Source organism: Myiozetetes cayanensis, unplaced genomic scaffold (genome assembly GCF_022539395.1).
Source record: "Myiozetetes cayanensis isolate MyiCay16 unplaced genomic scaffold, myiCay2020 scf6-25, whole genome shotgun sequence".
Taxonomy (NCBI): Eukaryota; Metazoa; Chordata; class Aves; order Passeriformes; family Tyrannidae; genus Myiozetetes; species Myiozetetes cayanensis.
Genome location: NW_026087853.1, coordinates 7,710,648 through 7,729,261, shown reverse-complemented (window position 1 = coordinate 7,729,261; position 18,614 = coordinate 7,710,648). Strand labels below are relative to the sequence as shown.

The 18,614-nt window shown below is 38.8% G+C and overlaps 1 protein-coding gene across 1 annotated transcript in view; it reads left to right on the top strand.

Moving 5' to 3' along the window:
• Nucleotides 1-13,816, top strand: part of TDRD9 (tudor domain containing 9) — a 70,275-nt gene extending 56,459 nt beyond the window's left edge. Inside the window, exons 25-36 of the mRNA XM_050335625.1 lie at nt 128-236; nt 1,573-1,785; nt 2,558-2,647; nt 4,571-4,831; nt 5,288-5,437; nt 6,491-6,561; nt 6,954-7,063; nt 7,226-7,322; nt 7,984-8,122; nt 9,223-9,332; nt 11,709-11,781; nt 13,054-13,816. Coding sequence (XP_050191582.1) covers nt 128-236; nt 1,573-1,785; nt 2,558-2,647; nt 4,571-4,831; nt 5,288-5,437; nt 6,491-6,561; nt 6,954-7,063; nt 7,226-7,322; nt 7,984-8,122; nt 9,223-9,332; nt 11,709-11,781; nt 13,054-13,149 — 1,519 coding nt within the window. The 3' untranslated portion in view covers nt 13,150-13,816. The remainder of the gene's footprint in view (nt 1-127; nt 237-1,572; nt 1,786-2,557; nt 2,648-4,570; nt 4,832-5,287; nt 5,438-6,490; nt 6,562-6,953; nt 7,064-7,225; nt 7,323-7,983; nt 8,123-9,222; nt 9,333-11,708; nt 11,782-13,053) is intronic.
• Nucleotides 13,817-18,614: the final 4,798 nt, after the last annotated feature.

Sequence of the window (18,614 nt, the reverse complement as noted above, 5' to 3'; positions counted from 1 at the left end):
AGTCATTAAGTACATAAATGTGCCCCAGGGACACCTTGAGAAGCAAATGGAAGTGAAAAAAATTGATTCCTTGAGTTTTCTCTTGTTAGTGAAGTATTTAGCATCTTTATTCCATACATTTTTTTAGAGTAAATGTAGACTGTCAGAAGCAGACAGTGGAGCCTGTGGAATCATTTGGTGCTTTAGAAATGTCAGAGATGATCCCAAGTCGTTTTCTGTCCATCAAGATAACAGAGGTAGGAATGTTCTACATCTGAAGTAGGTCATATCTAATAATTAGTACCTAGATAGCTTAGTAGAGATTAATATCTGACAAGCTTAAATGGAAAAAATGGGTACTGATAATGTTGTTAGCAGGAGATATCTGTAAGAAGTGTGGAGAATATTCTTGTTCTAATTTTTAGTAGTTCTTTGTTAAACAGTACTCACATTTGTGCTTGACAGAATTTGTGGGATTTGCTGGCAGTAAATGTTAGCTGGAAGTAGGAATAAATGTAAAGCAGATTAATGGAAAAGAGATAAAATACTTGTGTAAACTACAGAAACGAGAATTAGTAGGTATTTGGGCCATTTACCTGGTTATTATTACCTACCAGTTTTCTTCAGAAACTGTGTACATATGACCAGTGAGAGGAATTAATGGTAGTACATGCTCATTTGGAAAAATATGCATAAAAGTGTATTGGAGAAAATTTATATATATGTACTTTTGAAGCTGAGAATGCTTAAATCTTGTGTTAACTATCATTTTCTAGAGTTGATTAATAGCAATATATATTCTCTTGAAATAGAAATAATAAAAACATTAAAACCACGGAGGTAGGGGAGATTATAGGATGAAGTATTAAAACAGCTCTTGATAGTAGTGGCATATTTTGCAAGTGCAGAAAATAATATTTTCCTTCTTTTATTCAGCTAAATCTCTTAGTTAAAAGTGTTAATGAATTTGAGCAGACCAATTGCAATCGCTTAGCTTATGCTAGTTCTGTTTCAATATGTCAACTTTAATGATTGTAAATAAAGATTGGTTTTGTCACAAGCATGTGACGTAAGATCTGAAACGGTTATATGCATTCAGTAAGCCATTTGAAAAGATTACTTATTTGGTTTTATTTGAATAGGTGTGTGTTCTTAGCAGTTTCCTAAAGTATGACTAATGATAACAGTAACAGTGCTGATTTGCTGATAGGTGCAGCTATCTGGTATTCTGTCACTGATAAGAAAAGTGCACCAAATCTGTGTGCATCTGTCTAGTCAACCATCTACCTCGATTTTTCTGGATGTGAATTTAGATAAGAAAAATAGAAGCAGTTTGATTCATTTTCTGGGTTTTAGTAGTGCTTATATCAGAATCTGTTCAAATGAAAAGTTTATTGCACTACCACAGAAAACAAACATTTTCAGATAATATCTAATTATAAAACAGATGCTTCACTGCATTATTGCATTATGTGAACTGTGTGTGTCAGAAGTAAGAGTGTTTTCCTATATTTTGCTCAGATGAGTGTTGTATTTGATATAGAAGTATAAAATAATATGAAATCTGATATTGCCCAACTTTTTTACTTGTAGATAGTAGAAGTTGGACACTTCTGGGGTTACAGGATAGATGAAAAAAACAGGACTGTACTCGAGGCTCTAACAGCTAAAATCAACTATCAGAACCTGATGGATTTATCAGTGCCTCCACGTCCAGATTTGCTTTGTCTGGCACCATTTGCTTATGTGAATGACAGAGGATACTACAGAGCTTGTGTTCTGTATGTTCATGGAGATTTTGCTGAGGTAATATGCTATGTCATATTAAATTGGTAGGATGTAATTGGGTTAACGATCCTGGAGCTTTGCCTTTTTTTATTTTTTTTTTTATTTTTTTTTTTTTTACAAATCACTGGCTAGAGTAGATTAATTAGGTTTTTTCCAGAACATGGGATTTCTTAGTATTAAGTTGAAAAGCTCTAGTTGGATACAGTAAAGGGTCTTGTGTGCTGAAGCAAAGCAAAACAAAATAAAGACTAAAACCTCCAGTAAATCTGAAAACATGGCAAGGAATGCTTAGATACAGTGGTGCATTGCTGGCAGCAGCCCCATTGCGTCCTCTTCATAAATATAGTCAGATCCATTGAAATTTTAAAACAGTCACTGGATCCGTGTCACTGGATACATGTTCATGTTAACATGTTATCTAAAAGCAGTTATTAGATGGTAAATATCTAAAAGCAGTTGTTAGGTAGTAAATTAGGTAGGTATCACTCGCTGTTAAGAAGTAAGGTTACATAGCTTATATAAATTTGCCTTTTCTAGATTTAGTGGATTATTTGTATCACAATTGGATGTTTAGGGCAAGGGATCAAATAACAGACATGATAAATTTTGACCTGTTCTTTTTGACATGACTTCATTTGCATGTTTTCCAGACTTTGAATTTGCTTCCATGGGACTTGATAAGATTGTGTTGTACTGTAATTATTAAACTCAAGTTGTGACTTTTCTTGTCACTAAAGTAGCACTTCTAATGTCATCGAACCCTTGCAGATACTCTTGATTCTTCTTCCAGGTTTTTTTTGTGGATTATGGCAATAGATCAGAAGTGCCTTTAAAAAAATTAAAAGAGATTCCAAGCTGTCTTCAAGGGCTTCCTTTCCAGGTAGGGGTGATGCTTTTTGCTGCTGTTTACTAGATATTTTCATGTCTGGCCTGGCAAACAGGAGTGTGCTTCAAAACGGAGAATACTTTTCAGAATAATAATTAAATAATACAAATTTTGCTGATGCAAGTACCTACAAATCACGTTCACTAATAGTTAGGTGTTCTCCACAGGTGTGTATTCACAGAGCAGGAATTCTTGTGTATAACTGAACTATGTTTTATTTAATTGTAGAGAAATGTTAATCCAGCCTTCTGTTTTCAGGGGCCCTTCCTAGAGGGGAACAGAATGAAAAAAAAAGGGGGGAATAAAAGCCTGAACTTTCTGCCTGACTGGGTGTAAAAAGCATTTTGTGTTCATTTTTTAAATTGAATGTTTGAAACTAGCCCCGTTTCTGTGGGGACAGCAAAGTGGGATCTGTCTCCCACCTGTAATCACAGGAACAGTGGAAGGAGAGAGCTGCCAATTGCTGCTGTTTGTTTGCTATGAGTCAGTCCTATGAGAAGTAGAACTTCTCCCTGGTAGAAGGATGTTATTCTGGTTCCTCACACAGTGCTCAGGAGTAGATCTACTGCTGAGTAGATCTACAGCTGAGCAGTAGATCAGCTTGGCTTTAGTTCAGAGAACACCTGAGCAAATGTCAGTGCTTTGTACAACCCAGAGAGGAGAAACTATCAATGACTGGCTTAATCTATAGTTCCCTGCTTAAACCCAGCTGCTCCTACTACAGGTGAGTGGCAGCACGGTATCTCTGCTTGTCTGCATGGCACAAGTCTGTTGTGGCAAGGTACCTTGTGTACAGTTACTGTGCAGAGTGTTTTTGCTCCATCAAAACTCCTGCTCTGCTACATTACCAGTTCCATGGTAAATACATGAGGGGGATACCTTTTTAAATTTTGCAGAGCTAGAGGTCCATGGTTTTCCTTTGTGATGCTTTACTGTTCTTTGAACTGCTGGCTTTACTTGGACCTTTTCAGGCAGAAGTCTCTTCATGATTAAATAAGAGTATTACAGGTTGAGTGATCTGTAACACAAATCTGGGGGATTTTGTAGTTAGTTTTTCAGAAGAATAATTCACCTGAGCTATGTTTACAAATAAATAGACTTCAACTGAAATTCAGCTTTTCAATGCTCGTGAAGGTATTTTTAAGCTAATAGAAATAGGTGTTTAGGTATTAACTGTATTCTCTGAAGCATTTATTGATGAAAATGAGAAACAGACCAGCAGAAATAGGGTTTTATTTTATGTTCTCTTTTTTGAGATGTAATGTAAAAAAAAGGATAATTGATGTAAAAAAAATAAGTAGAAATTTTCATAAGACGCATTTTTTTTTTGTATTTTCTACACATGTATTAAATGGAAATGTATTTCTGCTTCAGGCCTAGTCTTTTAATGATGGTTTTAATGACAGGCTAGAAAAAAAAATAGAGTTTCTGTTGTAAATTCATTCAAAGACATAATTATAGATAGTGGCTGTGGAAAGGGGTTAAATGAGGACTTAATTACTCTTGCCTGCCAGGGACAGAAGAGCTGCAGTGGTCTTGCCAATTTTCTCTTACTTTAGTTGAAAACAATTGTGGACTGTGAAGTTTCTTTCCAGAGGAGACATCTCTGCGCTCCTAAGATTTCAGTGTGAATAGTGAACTAATACCGAATTATCCTTTATGCACTGTTTGCTCTGACTCCTTAGCAACTACACACTATATTGAAGTGATATGAGGTGTCATGTGTAGCTGTGTTGTCAGTGAGGGAATAGGAATAATGCCAGTAGCTTTACAGCAGTCCTAGGAGTTAACATAAACTGCTGCAATAATTCCGACATAATTTATCGTTACTAATACAAACAGTCTGGGGAGGAAACGAGATACTTTCATGCCGATTCTCCGCTCGGGCAAGTGCTGTTTTCACTGTTTTTGCTCCAGGCTTTGGAGTTCAAGATATGCAAGATGCGTCCCTCTGCCAGATCGATTGTGTGCGGGGAGCGGTGGAGTTACAGCGCCAGCCAGAGATTTGCCTCGCTGGTCAGTGGCTGCACTCTGCTTGTGCACGTGTACTCAGTCGTGCACGGGGTTCTGCACGTGGACGTTTTCCGCTACTCCAGGTGCAAAGACCTGGTGAATATTCGAGATGTGCTTATTAGGGAATGTTACGCTGAGCTAGCGGAGGAACCGTACGAGTCACGGGTACGTATTGACTAAGCTGCTTCTACTTTTCTTACGCTGATTTATTTCGGTTCAGGCTGCCTGAATTCCTGAGAAGCTGAGCTGAAACCTCGACTGGTGGCTTGGGAGTAGTCAAGGTTAATAGTTGAATAGGACAGTGTATTTTCATGTGTGTGCATAATGGATATTGAGCTGTTGGCGAAAAGTATTGCTGTTTTGAGACCCTTTTGGAAGAGATGTTTCCCAGGAAGTTATTTCATCAATTGAACTGCTCCACTGTCACTTGAAAGTATGAACGACTGTAGCTGTTCTATAGTTTTAACTGTCTTCCATTTTTATGTTTTGTATAATCTGAAAGGTCACCGGGAAATCGGTTTTGTATTTGTATGAGAATATTTCTTTGTGCAGGACCTTTCTTGTAAATTCTTTAAAGACATAATTGTTTGAAGGTTTTAACACTCTTCCATTATTGTATAGCAAAGCCACGATTTGCTCAAGGAATTCCTTTCGGATGAAGTCAAGAAGGAAAAGCAAGTGCCTGTATCTTCAAGACAGGAAGAAAAGCATCTCATTGGAAGATTGTTAAACTGTTTTTCTGACAATAAATCTGATGCACCAACCCATAAGGTAACTTGAGTGGTGGTTTTGTCCTGTCATTACATGACCCTGCTTCTCACACTGTTAGAATGGAGATGAGGACTGAAAGTATCTGAAACAACCAACTGGTGCCTCTCATAGGGCATCCTACTTTCTGTTGGTAGAAAGCCATAGTGTGACCACCATTTCAGACCAGTCTGCTGCTGCTTTTAACAGAGTTTTGAATTATAGCCTTAGAACTAAGTTAACCAGCTCTTCTAACACATTCTACGGCAGCAATTTGAACCAGTGCAGAATAGACATAAAACTGAAAAACTGAACACAGTGTTTGCATAGGTATAAGCTACGGCAAAAAGCAAGTTTACAGCCCTATCAATTTTTCAGAAAATTTAAACATGGTTTTTGCCATACATAGTGTTTCATTCTTCCTCAGCTAGTGATAGGTGGGCAGCTGGGATAGGTAATGCAGTGAATGCTCCAGTAACTGATAGGAATGAAACAGTGGATACTTTTCCTCTGCCAGTTCCAAGCTCAGAATTCATTCTTACATGTTCTCAGATGTCTAGTCACTGCTAAGTTGGAATGTAAAACATGAGAATGTGTCTCCTGTTCTGCGTTCTGATTACAAGTTAGACCTCATCTGCATTCCAATTCTTTCTCCATTTGAGACCTGACAAAATTTCAACCTTTCAAGAACCTAATCATGCTCCAGTTACCCACAGGAGTAATCCTGTTTAACAACTCACTTTGATAAAGTGAGATATCTTCAGGATTAAAGACCTGCTTATTTAAACAAAACAAACCTGATTTTAAGTAATCTATGAAGTCTGAACTTGTGTCTAAACCAGAGGAAAGTAATGAATTTCCAGCACCTGTGAAAATAGATTATTTTTGTTTAGATGCCTCAACAAGCACAATTTGCTTTAGATGAGTACAATGGAAATACTGTTTATCAATTTATCAACTCAGTGTTGCTCAGAGCGTGCTGAAATGTGTTTTGGCTTTCATTTAAAAGGAATTTTGATCTGGAGAGATCCAGGTGCTGACTAAATAGAATGTTATTTTTATCTCCCTTTTTTGAAGGTAAAAGTTTCAGGCCCGTTCAGTCCTTACGAGCTGAAATGCTACAGTCTGACTAGGGTATCCCGATTCAGGTATGAGAAGAATTTTAATGTGAAATATAATCATGTTCTTAGATGTTATTTTCAATAAATAGGCAAAACCCATCCTAATTATTCTTACAGATTATTACTGAATTTTTATTCATTGAAAAGACGGAAGTAGTCAGGCCTGAATTGCATTAATATGCACACTATGGCTATTTATAATCTTAAGAAAAGTTTTATTAAAGGTGCATTATTGTTTTACAGAGAGATATATCAACTATCATATACATCTGCTAAATGATATTCAAGTAACCTAAATGACCAGTAACAGCTATTTTGAGTTTGCAATGTGAATTTAAAATCACTCTTTCATTTACATGTTTGTATGGATTTTGGTGTGGTTTTTTTAATGTTGAAAATATTTCTTATTTCTTCCCCAGAAATATTTTCATATGTAAGGACAGCATAAACTCCATTGTTGTCCATGATACTGCAGAGGATCCCTTTCAACAGTTGCTGGTTGCTGCTGATATATCAGTAAATGCAGCTGGTAATGCCTTATAAAAATGTGTGGTTGGTTTCTCTAGACTTGTAGTTTTATGAGTAGTCCTGTTAGTAAATAGTCACTGTGTTACATCTTTCTGAGGTTTCATTTTCATTAGATGCTCCTTAGATAGATATATTTTAACTTATTTTTTTCTTTTGGTGCCAGGATCTGTTCTGTTTTTAGGGGAGACATCTTTGATGCCTCCTGTTCCTGGACTGCTTGCACTCCTCAGTATGCTGTTTGCTCCAGCAATAGAACTCAGGTATTTGTGCATTTTAAAAAGTGGTGGGTCTTTATTTTTAGGACCCTCAGAAATTTTTGACAGATGTCTTTTTTTTTTCCTCTGCTTTCAGCATTTTTATCTATTCTCTTCCTGTTATTTTTAATGAGTTTTAGTATAGTATGTAGCTAAAATAACTTATTCATGTATGTATGAATTCGTGCTGCAGAATCTATCCTCATGATAAGGCAGTACAGTTCCTGACAGTCATGCTGGAAGCCTAGGAAAATGGAATGTGGAACTGGCTGTTTTGAACCTATGTGATGAGAGGAACTACTCTTGAGTAACTTTTCATAAAAGCTGAGTTCTGGCAGTTGCATTGCTGTTGTGTTTTCTTCAAATTCTGGTATTTGTAGCTTGTCATTTCAACATAGTGAAGCTAGCATTCCTTAATTTGCTTATGTATGATTTTTTGTAAGTTTTATGGGTATATGTTTTCATAACCAGAACTTCAGTTTTGTTTTGCCGCTCTGTTTTAAAAAACAGTTTGACTGGGAGTGAAAGCCTCTCAGTTGTTTTAGCATCTTTAAAACATGTATCTAGCTTGGCATGGCTTAGACAAGCTCATTTAAGTCTGTCTTCCTATGACTTCAGTTTCTTCATCTCTAGGTGAGACTGTTTTCTTTCTTTCTTTCTCGTGTAGGGTTGATAAAACCGGAAAGTATTTTACTGGTGTTCTGTGTGGTTTGGGTTGCAGTCAGACTTCTGGGGCTCCACTGCTTCCAGAAAATGATATGGCCTTGGCATTTGATGTGCAGTTTGGAGTGGAAGACATAACAGAGGTAAAGCTTGCATAATAATTTTCACTGCACTAAGAATTCAGTGCATCAGAATTTGTTAACTCTCAGAATTAACAGAAAAACTTGTTTGGACCTGTTGATTTGGGGAGTTTGTGGTTTTATTTGTTTGGCCTTGGGTTTTGGTTTTGTTTGTTGGGATTTTTTTAATGTACTGCCTGTTTTTAACTTTGGATTCTTAGCAGGAGAAAAAATTGCCCCCTCCCTACACTTTACAGAAATAAAATATTACAAAATTTTATACACTTTCCAAAACAAAAGCATCAATTTTGCTCTAACCAGCTGTCAATACTTGTTAGTCTTGTTCATAGGACTATTGTGGCTCTTACTGACAGGCATGGCATTCAGGCTTCAGTTTGATTTTACAACTCTAATAAGTCATCTGTATCGAGCTACTTCTCTCAGAGCAGATCAACCAAACAAACAATAAAGCCCCCGTGTTCCTCATTACGACCTTTTGCAACTCAGAGAGCGAGATCTGTCAGAGGGAAACATGTACATAAAATGTGCTGTGCAGGACAGTGACATGTGCCTTAGACAGTGAAGGACCTCACGTGCCCTGGTCAGTTCTGTGTCAGAATGTGAGGTGGTGCCAGTGGTTTTTAGAGGTTTTTTAAGGACACAGCAGATGTGCTGGTGCACGTACCTGTGAGCTGTTGTTTTCTGAAAGCACTGATTTGGTGTGATGTCTGCATTCATGAGGCTTTATCCAGAGTGGTAACACCAAGCTGCTGTTTGTGTGGAAAATTAAGGACAGATAGAGAAAATTCTTAAAACTTTTACGGAAGGAATTCTGTATTGGAAAAAGTCCAGGTAAGTGGTAGCCTCTATATTTTGTGGCACATCTCAGTAACCTTGAAGATTGTGATATCAAGTGGCTAAATTTTTAACATCTTGGACCAGCAGAGATGCACCTGGAGGAAGAAGTGTTTCTGCAGCTTCAGATGTTTTTGCTTATGCAAATAATATTCCAGTTGAAGGTGGATGGTATGGGTGCCATGGCTGCCACCTTCATGACAGTGTAATATAATACAGACCTAGTGCTGGTTTTGAGGACTTTATGTTCTGTCACTGGTGTTTTACAGATAAACAACTTAAGGACAGCCATTAATAAGCTGCTCTGTGAACGTACAGTATATTCTGGACAAGACCAAATGATAGAGCTGCAGGAAAATATTCGTCAGAAACTTCTGTGGTAATAATTTTGTAGAAATAAGATCTTCTGTTTGCAGTCTCAGCAAAAACAAGATGGGTGATTGCTTGAAGCATTGCTCAGATTAGGCTTTGGAAAAGTAATGTATGCTCTCATTTAATGATGCATTTCATTTACTTTGTTTATTTATAAAGCAGTATACTAAACAACGTTAGACTTCTTGTGGAAGCACTGGTTCTTCAGGGAAGCCCAATCACTTAAGAGTCATAAAACCTAGACTGTAAAACCTGTTCTGCAGGATACCAGTTCTTATGTATCTTTTGGTTTTTTTTTTTTTTTTGCACCCAGGACAAAGCTAATGAAGTCCTATGGCATAAGAGTGCAGAAAGATGTAAAATTGTTCTCTCTGTATATTAAATTTGAATCATATGTGCTGCCTTTCCTCCCTCAGCAGACCTGTGCAGGATGGGTGTTGGCCAAGTTAACTGGAAATCCCAGGCTAATTTGGGAACTGAAATAAGGCTCCTGCCTTTTTTCCCAGCAAGCCTTCTTGCTTCTTGTAACTCAGGCAGTGGTTCTGAAAAGACCATTGTGAGGCAGTGCAGCCAGCCTTGAGAATTTTTTCAGTTTGTAGTTTGGGGGAAGTAGTGCAATGAAGTATCCCTGTAACAGCTCCTTCCTATATCTGCCACTGTGGAGTATACTGTGAAAAATGTTCCCTTGTTTGTACACACAGTGTGCATTTTAGTGCTGTCTGTATCAGCAGGAGAATTTTCTCATCCTGACCTGGCTCTGTACTAAACCTGCTAAGAAGAGCTCTGGTTCAGACATGAATTAAGAGTTATGTTATGGACTCTGGTATTAGGCTCATCTCTAGGAAATACCATCTTTTTTGTCAATAGAGCTTTTCTAAAGTAACTGTATGATGCCAGAGCGAGGCAGTTCCTCATGTTGATAAAGATCAGAAGCTTTTAAGCTTACCTGCTCTTACCCAGGGTTATCAAAATTATTATCAAAGCAGCTGTTAATGCTGAATTTTTTTCAAGTGTTTCTTAGTTTTGATTTTGAATGTACCCACTCAGTTGATTTTTTTTTTCCTTATCTGTGAAAAAAACTTATTCCCTTAAGTTAAAAGCAAGCACCCATACTTCCTATTTCCAAAACTCAAAATTCAGGTGCCTTGCGTAATAAATTAACAAGTGTGAGGTCAGTCTTTTAAGGCACTGGAAATGAAATTAAAACAGCATAAACAATAGAGAAGTCAAGCAATGTGGATAGGCAGAAAGAAGCAAAGCCACAAACCCTGTCTGGAGGTGACTGTGACAGTAACAGCTCATGCTCAGTCATCAACACTTAGGTGTGAAATTCAAGGCACTAAAATGTCACTGCTATTTTTTTGGACATGTGAATATTTGCTACTGTTCTGGCACCTCTTTGGGACTTATTGTTCAGACATCTCCAGCCATCTGGGAGGGAAGGGGCAGCCAGTGCAGCTACTTGGCTCAGGTCCTCAGCATTGACCCAGCTCAGTCAGCACCAACTGCCTGACTTGGTCATTCTCATCAGCCTTCTGGGCTTTTCTTAATTCAGGATTTTACACCTTTCTGTGGTAGCCTTTTCTCTCTTGGAACTTCTGTGCTTTTACTGGTTGTCTTCTAATGATCCTACAGCTATTTTTATTTAAAATTTTATTTTATTTGTATATGTTTATATTTGAAGGAATAAACAGTCTGATTATTGCAATGATTTCTTCTTTTCCCTTGTGTAAAATTTTTCTTGGTTTTGAATATCTTTTTCCCAATTTATACTTTTTAAAAAACTGACCTAAGAGTACAAAGGTAGAAATTTAGCCTGAACAGTCTTTCATAACTTTTTTTCATTTTTCAAAAGCTAATTGTATTTACAACATGTCACTACTACTTAAGACTAAAATCAGTGTTTGAAAAACACATCTAGACAGAATTAATTAATGTCTGCTACTATTGTACTTTGCACAGCTTGAGGAAATAACTGGAGCAGACAGACAATCTATAGTAATTGAGTTGTCATGCAAAATAAAATACCCTAAAACTAGCTGTATTATGCATTCTAGTGAGTAAACACACAAAACTTACAGAATAAATCATAGTTGCAAATTGTAGTACTTTGTAATAAAAATACCCTCATTATTTTTTTAGAAGAAAATACATTCTGATACAGATTTTCACAGAGACGTGAAGTGTATTTTGACTTTTACACTAGAGGGGCAAAGTACAGAGAAGCAAACAAATCAGACTGGATTACCAAGGAAATCTAAGATTCCCTTCAGCCCAGACACCTCGTAAATACCTGGTTGTATATAATATAAAAAAAATCCTTTGTCTTCATAATTGATGAAATACAAGTGTGTTACTTAAGGCCATTTCTATGTAATTTCAGTTTAATCTGCAAATCAAGGCCTCGAGATAAAATTGTTCCAACGTGGTGTGAGAACCCATATGCATGGAATCAGGTAAGGGTGTAAAGATTCTTTTTTAAGCTTCTTGTTTCTTTAGGAGTTAGAATACCCCAGTACTGTTAATTAAGAGTGTTAAAAGGGAGAATTTTCTTTGAAAGGATGTGTTCTTTGATTATTGAATTTGACAATACTGAAGGCACTGTAGACTCACATTTAAGAACTTTTGTGTGTGCATCAGTCTCTATTGATATCCTGTTTCTGTAGGGTCTATCTATTAGTTGTGTGGTTTGGTTTTTAATTTTGTATATATAAATGCTTAATCTTTTCAAGCAGAACCCTCCATGGGTTCTAAGTTTGGAGAGATTGTAAAGGCAACTTTACATTTGTTGGAAGTTAAGATTTTCTTTTTATTATTTTTTTCTATTAAGCAGCCATAGCTAGATTTTCCTTCTATAGAATTTGGTTGAATGCACTGCATTTTAGTTTTGAGTTGCTGTGCTTTGAGGTGGCTTTTCCTTTCTAGGTGGAGAGAAATTGGCTTATTTTAGAACAAATGTGGTGGGATCAGGCAGGAGGGCAGTTTTCTAGAGACCCTGGAGAGTTTCATAAAGCTGAAAACTCTACTAGCTTCCTACTCTGTTAGAAACCTTACCTTTCTTTCTCTAAGGGCCTCTTCAGGCCACTAGAGCTCCTGAAGAAAAAGTGCAGTTTGTCAATTAAAAAGAGGTGAGGAATTGCTGAGTGCAGGAGTAAGACTGCTACACACTCCCTCCTGTGCCCTCTACCACCCTGATCGGGGTATAAAGGAGGGGTTTGGGTCCCTCTCTCTGAAAAGAGGGGCAACAGAGAGTGAGCACCAAGGGCATTTGTTTATAGAAGGCATTTTTTTAGAGTGTATTGTGATATACTGCCTTAGGCCAAAGTGTATCTCTTTTCATATTTCAAATTCAGTTATCCTTGGAATTATGAAGATAATCTCCTATTCACTTTTATTGGTGTTTAAGAACCTAATAAGAAGCTAATGTACAGACCTTTCAGGATTTTCTCCTCTCCATCTGAAAAATCTCACAACATCTTCTTTTTTTATATCATCACATAAAATACTACCTGTAATGCTTTGGAATTGATTATGGAATAGTGTTCTGGGCAAACCACGAAATACAGCGTTTTGTAGCACTGGCTCTTTTGTTGCAATGTGTGGCATGGAACTGGAATTCTTGTATGATTTGAAACTCAAAACTGTTCAAGACTCTTTTTAAAACTGTGTTATATAGGAAAAAATTACTAGAAATGCATTCTGACTTTCGTCTTGCTTCTATTGGTTAGGTGGATTCTCAGCGTGTTGTTGACGAGTCTGAAAAGCAGCATGAAAGAGGAAATAGTCTTTATCAGCTCCACAAGCTTGTTTTGTTGAATGATTAAGTATTTCTTGAAGTCTTTCAGAAGATGAGGTATTCCAACTAGTCGAAAAGTTACTTCTGTCTTGGATGCATGTTTTGCAAGACTGTTTCTTAAGATTAGTGTAAGTGTACTGAAATACAGTTTGGAATGTGTTTGTTGTTTTTGAAAAAGTTCAGGTTTGCTGGCCTAGAGCAGACGAGTTTGTTCATTCATAAAACAAACTGATGTAAAGCAGGATGAAACTTTTAATTAAATACTTCTGAGCAGGTTTATCACAAGGTACATGAAAGATGAAGCAAATCCAGGTTTGGTTGTTCTTTTTCTGTCTAAAAGCTCATAAGTCAAGGGACATGACTTTTTTCTTCATCTTTAACTGCAAGTTGCATTTTCCTGTTTTCTTTGTCATTAGTTTTCCAAAAGTACACGCAAAAAATGGGGTTAGGGTTTTCCCTAACCAGAACTGGAAGTCACAGGAAAGTGATCTAGGTTATGTTCTGATCCAAACTACAGCTTGGTTTTAGTTTGTATATTGGACACAATTTTTTCATTAGTTTTTCATACAGCAAAACATAACCTGATTTATTTTACTGTATAGCAGAAGAATGCTTTTGAATTACTGATTCATGGCACCTTATTTCATCCTTTCCTCTTATTCTTACCTGTGAGATCTTAAGTCCTAAAAATGAGGTCAGCGGTTTCAGAAAAAAATGCAGAAGTGAAATAAAATATTTTTGTCCCTTCTGTTGTGCAGTCATGCTTAATAAAAGCTAAATTTAGTTATTAATGGTGTGTGATTGCATTCATGAAATACAAGAATCCAAAACTTGTATATGGAAAAGTATTCATCTTCACTGGTTGAAGGTCATGTAATATCCAGTCATCCTCTGAAGGACAGGAAGGATCAGAGGCCACCATAAAGTGACAGATTTGGGGAAAATAAGGGGGTGCTTAAACTAAGAAATTATTTTAAGCTGTCCTTTAACAGAGGGGGGACTGTATAACAGGCAATTTTAGTGGCTTATTAGAGCATTACTCCCTTAGACCCATTTTAGTGATCCTTTGGAATTATAAACATAGTACTTAGTGAGACAGGTCTAACAGAAAAACTGCATCTCAAGTGGCTTAGACAAGAGGATTTCTCAGCAGTGTCATACACCAATGAAGTGTTGCATCTTTGGGGGCAAATGAAACAGGCAGGATTTCAAATCATTGCTTTACCTATTAAGGACGGCAGTTTCTTCTGGAAAAGGATACTTGGCAATACAGAAAGGCATGATATAAATCATGTAGCTTATTTCACATAAACAGCACTGAAATTTTTAAAATCTATTTATTTTTAAACTCTGTTTCTCCTGTGTGTGGGTCTGTCCCGTGTGCATGTGCTGCCACCAGGCGGGGGCTGCTGTGCTGCTTCTCCCTTTAATGGCTCCTGCCATCACACAGCTGAAAGGTTTCCTTATGGTGAGAGGAGAGGATAATGCCAACACCCCTCCCAGTCCAGTAACCCATAACCTGCCCTTGGGGAGTTGAGAAATGAAAATTCTGTATTGAGAACTCACAGGAGCTCCCAATTTTGTTTGGGTACATAAAGCACCTGTGGATGTGACAGGTGACAGACCACCCTTGAAGGAAACAGAACATCTCAGCATCTCCCAGCAAGCCTAAATTGTGTTTATTGCCAGAGGAATATATAGTACTAATATTTAAAAAGCAGCTGGTTTGATTTATGTTTCAACAGCACTGCAAAGTCACTTTAAAAAGTTTAAGGTAAGCAGCTTCAGGATTTTCCCCTTCACTTCCACTGGAGAAAGAAGCACTGTAAAATAGTAGTATCTGTATGGCTATAGAGATGATCCCAGTCAGCCTTGGGCCTTTTGTCTGGAACACTGAACAGGAGAAGCAGCAACAGGAGCAAGCCAGAAGACTGCCTGTTCCCTCTTTGCCTGCTGCTGGTAGAGTATTTCTTCTTTAAGCAAGATGAATCATGCACACAGATCAAGATGGGAGAGAATCTTAGAGACCTGGGAGGGCATTTTGGGATCTGGAATGGTTTTACCTTTGCAGTGGAAAGATGGTGGCAGAAGATAATGTTTGAACAGGGAGGAGTGTTAAAGACAGGGAAAATGATGAAAAACAAAGAAAGCAGCAAGAATGTGTCACTTTCCTCCTGAGCTGGTGGTTGAAGAAGGGGAAGGGCAGAGGAAGGTCAGGGTTGGGCAGACAGGACCCATGTAAGCTAAGCTTGAAGGCTCTGCTTAGGAGCTTCTGCATCTTGAAGAGCCACCCATCAAGCATTTTGGAAGAGGCTGGCAGGGGGGCTGGGGAACAGAAGGCAATCTGCTTTGGGTCCCAGGAGACTCTTCCAAGGCAGGTGGTGCCTGGAATGCCCAGACTCCTTCTGAGCTCCAGCCTCTCTCTTGCCTTCATTTCAAAGTGCAGGTGACCTGCAGCCTTGTGCCTGTGAGCTGTGGCAGCTGAGACCCTGAGTGCACAGAGAGAGCCAGAAGATGAGGGAAATGGCACCTCTGCTTCTTATGTTTATTGAGTCTTGATATTGCTGGAGAGCACTTGCTTCTATTCTTTCAGTGGAATCAAATTGTTATGATGAACACCCTGCACAGTGAAAGGGAAAAGGATGTAAGCACAGTTTGGAGTCTCACAGTTCCTCCCCCAAAAGGTGTGTTGGTAGGGATAAGGGTTGTTGGAATGAACCCAGCTGAGCCTGTGCCCACTTGCACACTGGCACTGTGCTCTCTGCAGGGAGTGTGAGTGGGCAAGTTCAGGTGGGTGTGGATGTCAATGGAAAGTCATCTCTTTCCAGAGAAAACAGGACTGTCCTTTTTTAGCTGGACAGGATTCACGGAGGGGCAGGTGAATGGCTGGATGTTTGTAGAACTGTTGATCTTTCCTAGTGCAGTTGTGCTGCTGTGGGAACCTGAGCTGCCTATTCCTAAAGCTTGCCTGGGAGTTTTACAAGACCTTTTGTTTGCAGTGCAGACAAAGGGAGAGTTGACAGTTACCAGGAAGAGGAAGGCTGGAAATGGAATTTGATTAATGAAGGGATGGAGGCTTTCCCCTGGGGTGACTTTAGGGAGCACAGTTGAGCACAGTCAGAACAGGCTCTGCCTTGCTTAAGCCTCGGTCAGGTGTCTCAGGTTTCTTTACACTGACCACCTCCTCCTGCATCACCCTGATGTGCCCAGAGTGAGAACTGGGTGAGACAGAGGGCTGTTCAGTCACACAGATGATGGTCTGAGTGAACACAATTGCCTTGCAGAAAGTACAGCATATCTGCAGCTTGCTAAGCAAAGAGGAGACTTATTCTCTAAAAGTGAGATTTGTGAAGTTTGTGTAATCTTGGGAAAGGGAAACAGTGTTGTGTGCAGTCAGTAGTGAGATATAAGTATGTGACAGCTAAGTACTGCCTCAAAAGGGAGTCTAGCAAATAGACTTCCTGCAGTCATTCTGGAAGCTCTGCTGAACCTTTATTTATGTTTCTTCAACAACAGTTGAGGTAATAGTCTAGCTAAATCATCCATCAAAAATAATGAAACTCCTAGGAAATCTCCATACATTTTTGACCCATTTTCAAGGATCACCTCCTGTGAGCTCAAGAATGGTTCATTCCATTGAGGAAGAAATCAAGCAAAGGCAGAAGCAGGTCTGCATGGATGAACAAGGAACTCCAGACCAGAGTCAAGCATAAAAAGTAAGTGTTCAAGAGGTGAAAGAAGGGACAGGTGACACAGGAGGAATGTAGAGATACTGTCATAGTGTTTAGGGATGTTGTTATGAAAGGCAAAGCCCACTTGGAATTGAATTTACAGAGGGATACAAAGGTTCAACAAGGAAGGTTTCTACAGGTCACTAAGCAGCTAAAGGGTGACTAGGGAAAAGGTGGGCCCAGTGGTGTCTGGCAGGGCACCTGGTGACAAAGGACATGAAAAAAGCTGACAATGGCACCTTTGCTTCAGTCTTTAGGAATCCCAGGCACCAGAGCCTGTAGGAAGATGCAGGCCAGAAGACTTACTGTCACTGGAAAAGGATCAGGTTAGGGAATACTTAAATAAACCAGACCCTGACAAGTCCCTGGGACCTGATGGGCTGCACCTACAAGTGCTGAGAGAAACAGCTGATGACATTTGATAATCTTCAAGAGGTCATAGAAATCAGGGCAAGGTTCTGGAGGAGTGGAAGAAAGCCAATGTCGCTTCTACCTTCAAGAATGGTGAGGAGGAAGAAGAGATGGGAAACTAGAGGCTGGTCAGCCTCACCTCAGTCCCTGCAAAAGTGGCAGAGTAAATAAACCCAGAAGCTGTTTCCAGACATGTGAAGGTCAAAAAGGCAGTTAGGAGCAGTCACCACAGATTTGTCACGCTTAATCAACCTGACAGCCTTCTCTGAGTAGGTGACTGGCTCAGAGGTGAGGGCAGAGCAGTGGATGTTGTTTGTATTGACTTTACTATGGCTTTTGGCACTGATCCCCATAACATCCCAACAGACAAACTGCTAAGTAAGTGGGCAGTGAGGTGAGGTGAAAACTGGCCGAAATGCCACAGTCAGGATACCCAGCTGGGGCCCAGTCACCTGGGGTGGCTACCTGAGGGTCGACACTGGCACCAGCATTGTCATTAATGAGCTGGATGATGGGACAGAACATGCCCTCAGCAGATTGTCAGACAACACAAAACCAAGAGGAGTGGTTGATACATCACGTGGTTGTGCCACCATTCAGAGGGACATCGACAGGCTGGGCCAATGAGTCAACAGAAAGCTCTTGGAGTTCCACACAGAGAAGTAACACCAAACCAAAACAGCAGCTCCTTAAAGAAACTCTAATTGATCAGAAAAAAAGATATTACAAAAATAATAATCACAGTAGCTAATCTCCTTCAACGTGTTAATTTCACATATGATGACAGCCCACTTAGAGCTCTCAGCCCTTACAGGATCTGAAGGAAGGTAAATTAAGTTTGTAGCTGAATCCAGTTTCCTACTGTATGTCCTAACATACTTCATAGTCTGAGATCATGTTACCAGAATTCTCTAATCGAGATATTAGGCCTTTGTACTGGGGAAAAAACCCACACAACATTCAACTAAATAATCTGTTTGCCTCTTTTTTTTTTTTTTTTTTGTGGACAGTTGCATGTCAATTAAAATACTCTAGAGGTTGAATTAATTCTCTTACTGAATTCAGTTATCTAGAAGACAGGCATTTTGTCTTAACTAATTAGTTTAATAATTAGTAGTTAATAATTTTATAGTAATCAGAATTTTCTGAGAGGCATAGTACACATCCAGCATTCACAATGGTTAACCATGAGCTAAAAAAATAAGGTTTTGCTTGGTTTTGGGGTTTTTTTAGTTCTTCTGTGTTAGATCTGCTGACAGAGAATACCCAGGTCAGAGTTCATGCTGTGCCATCAGTTCTTCCCAGCCTGTAGCCCCAGGAGTCACAGCTTACAATGACAAGGGACACAAGG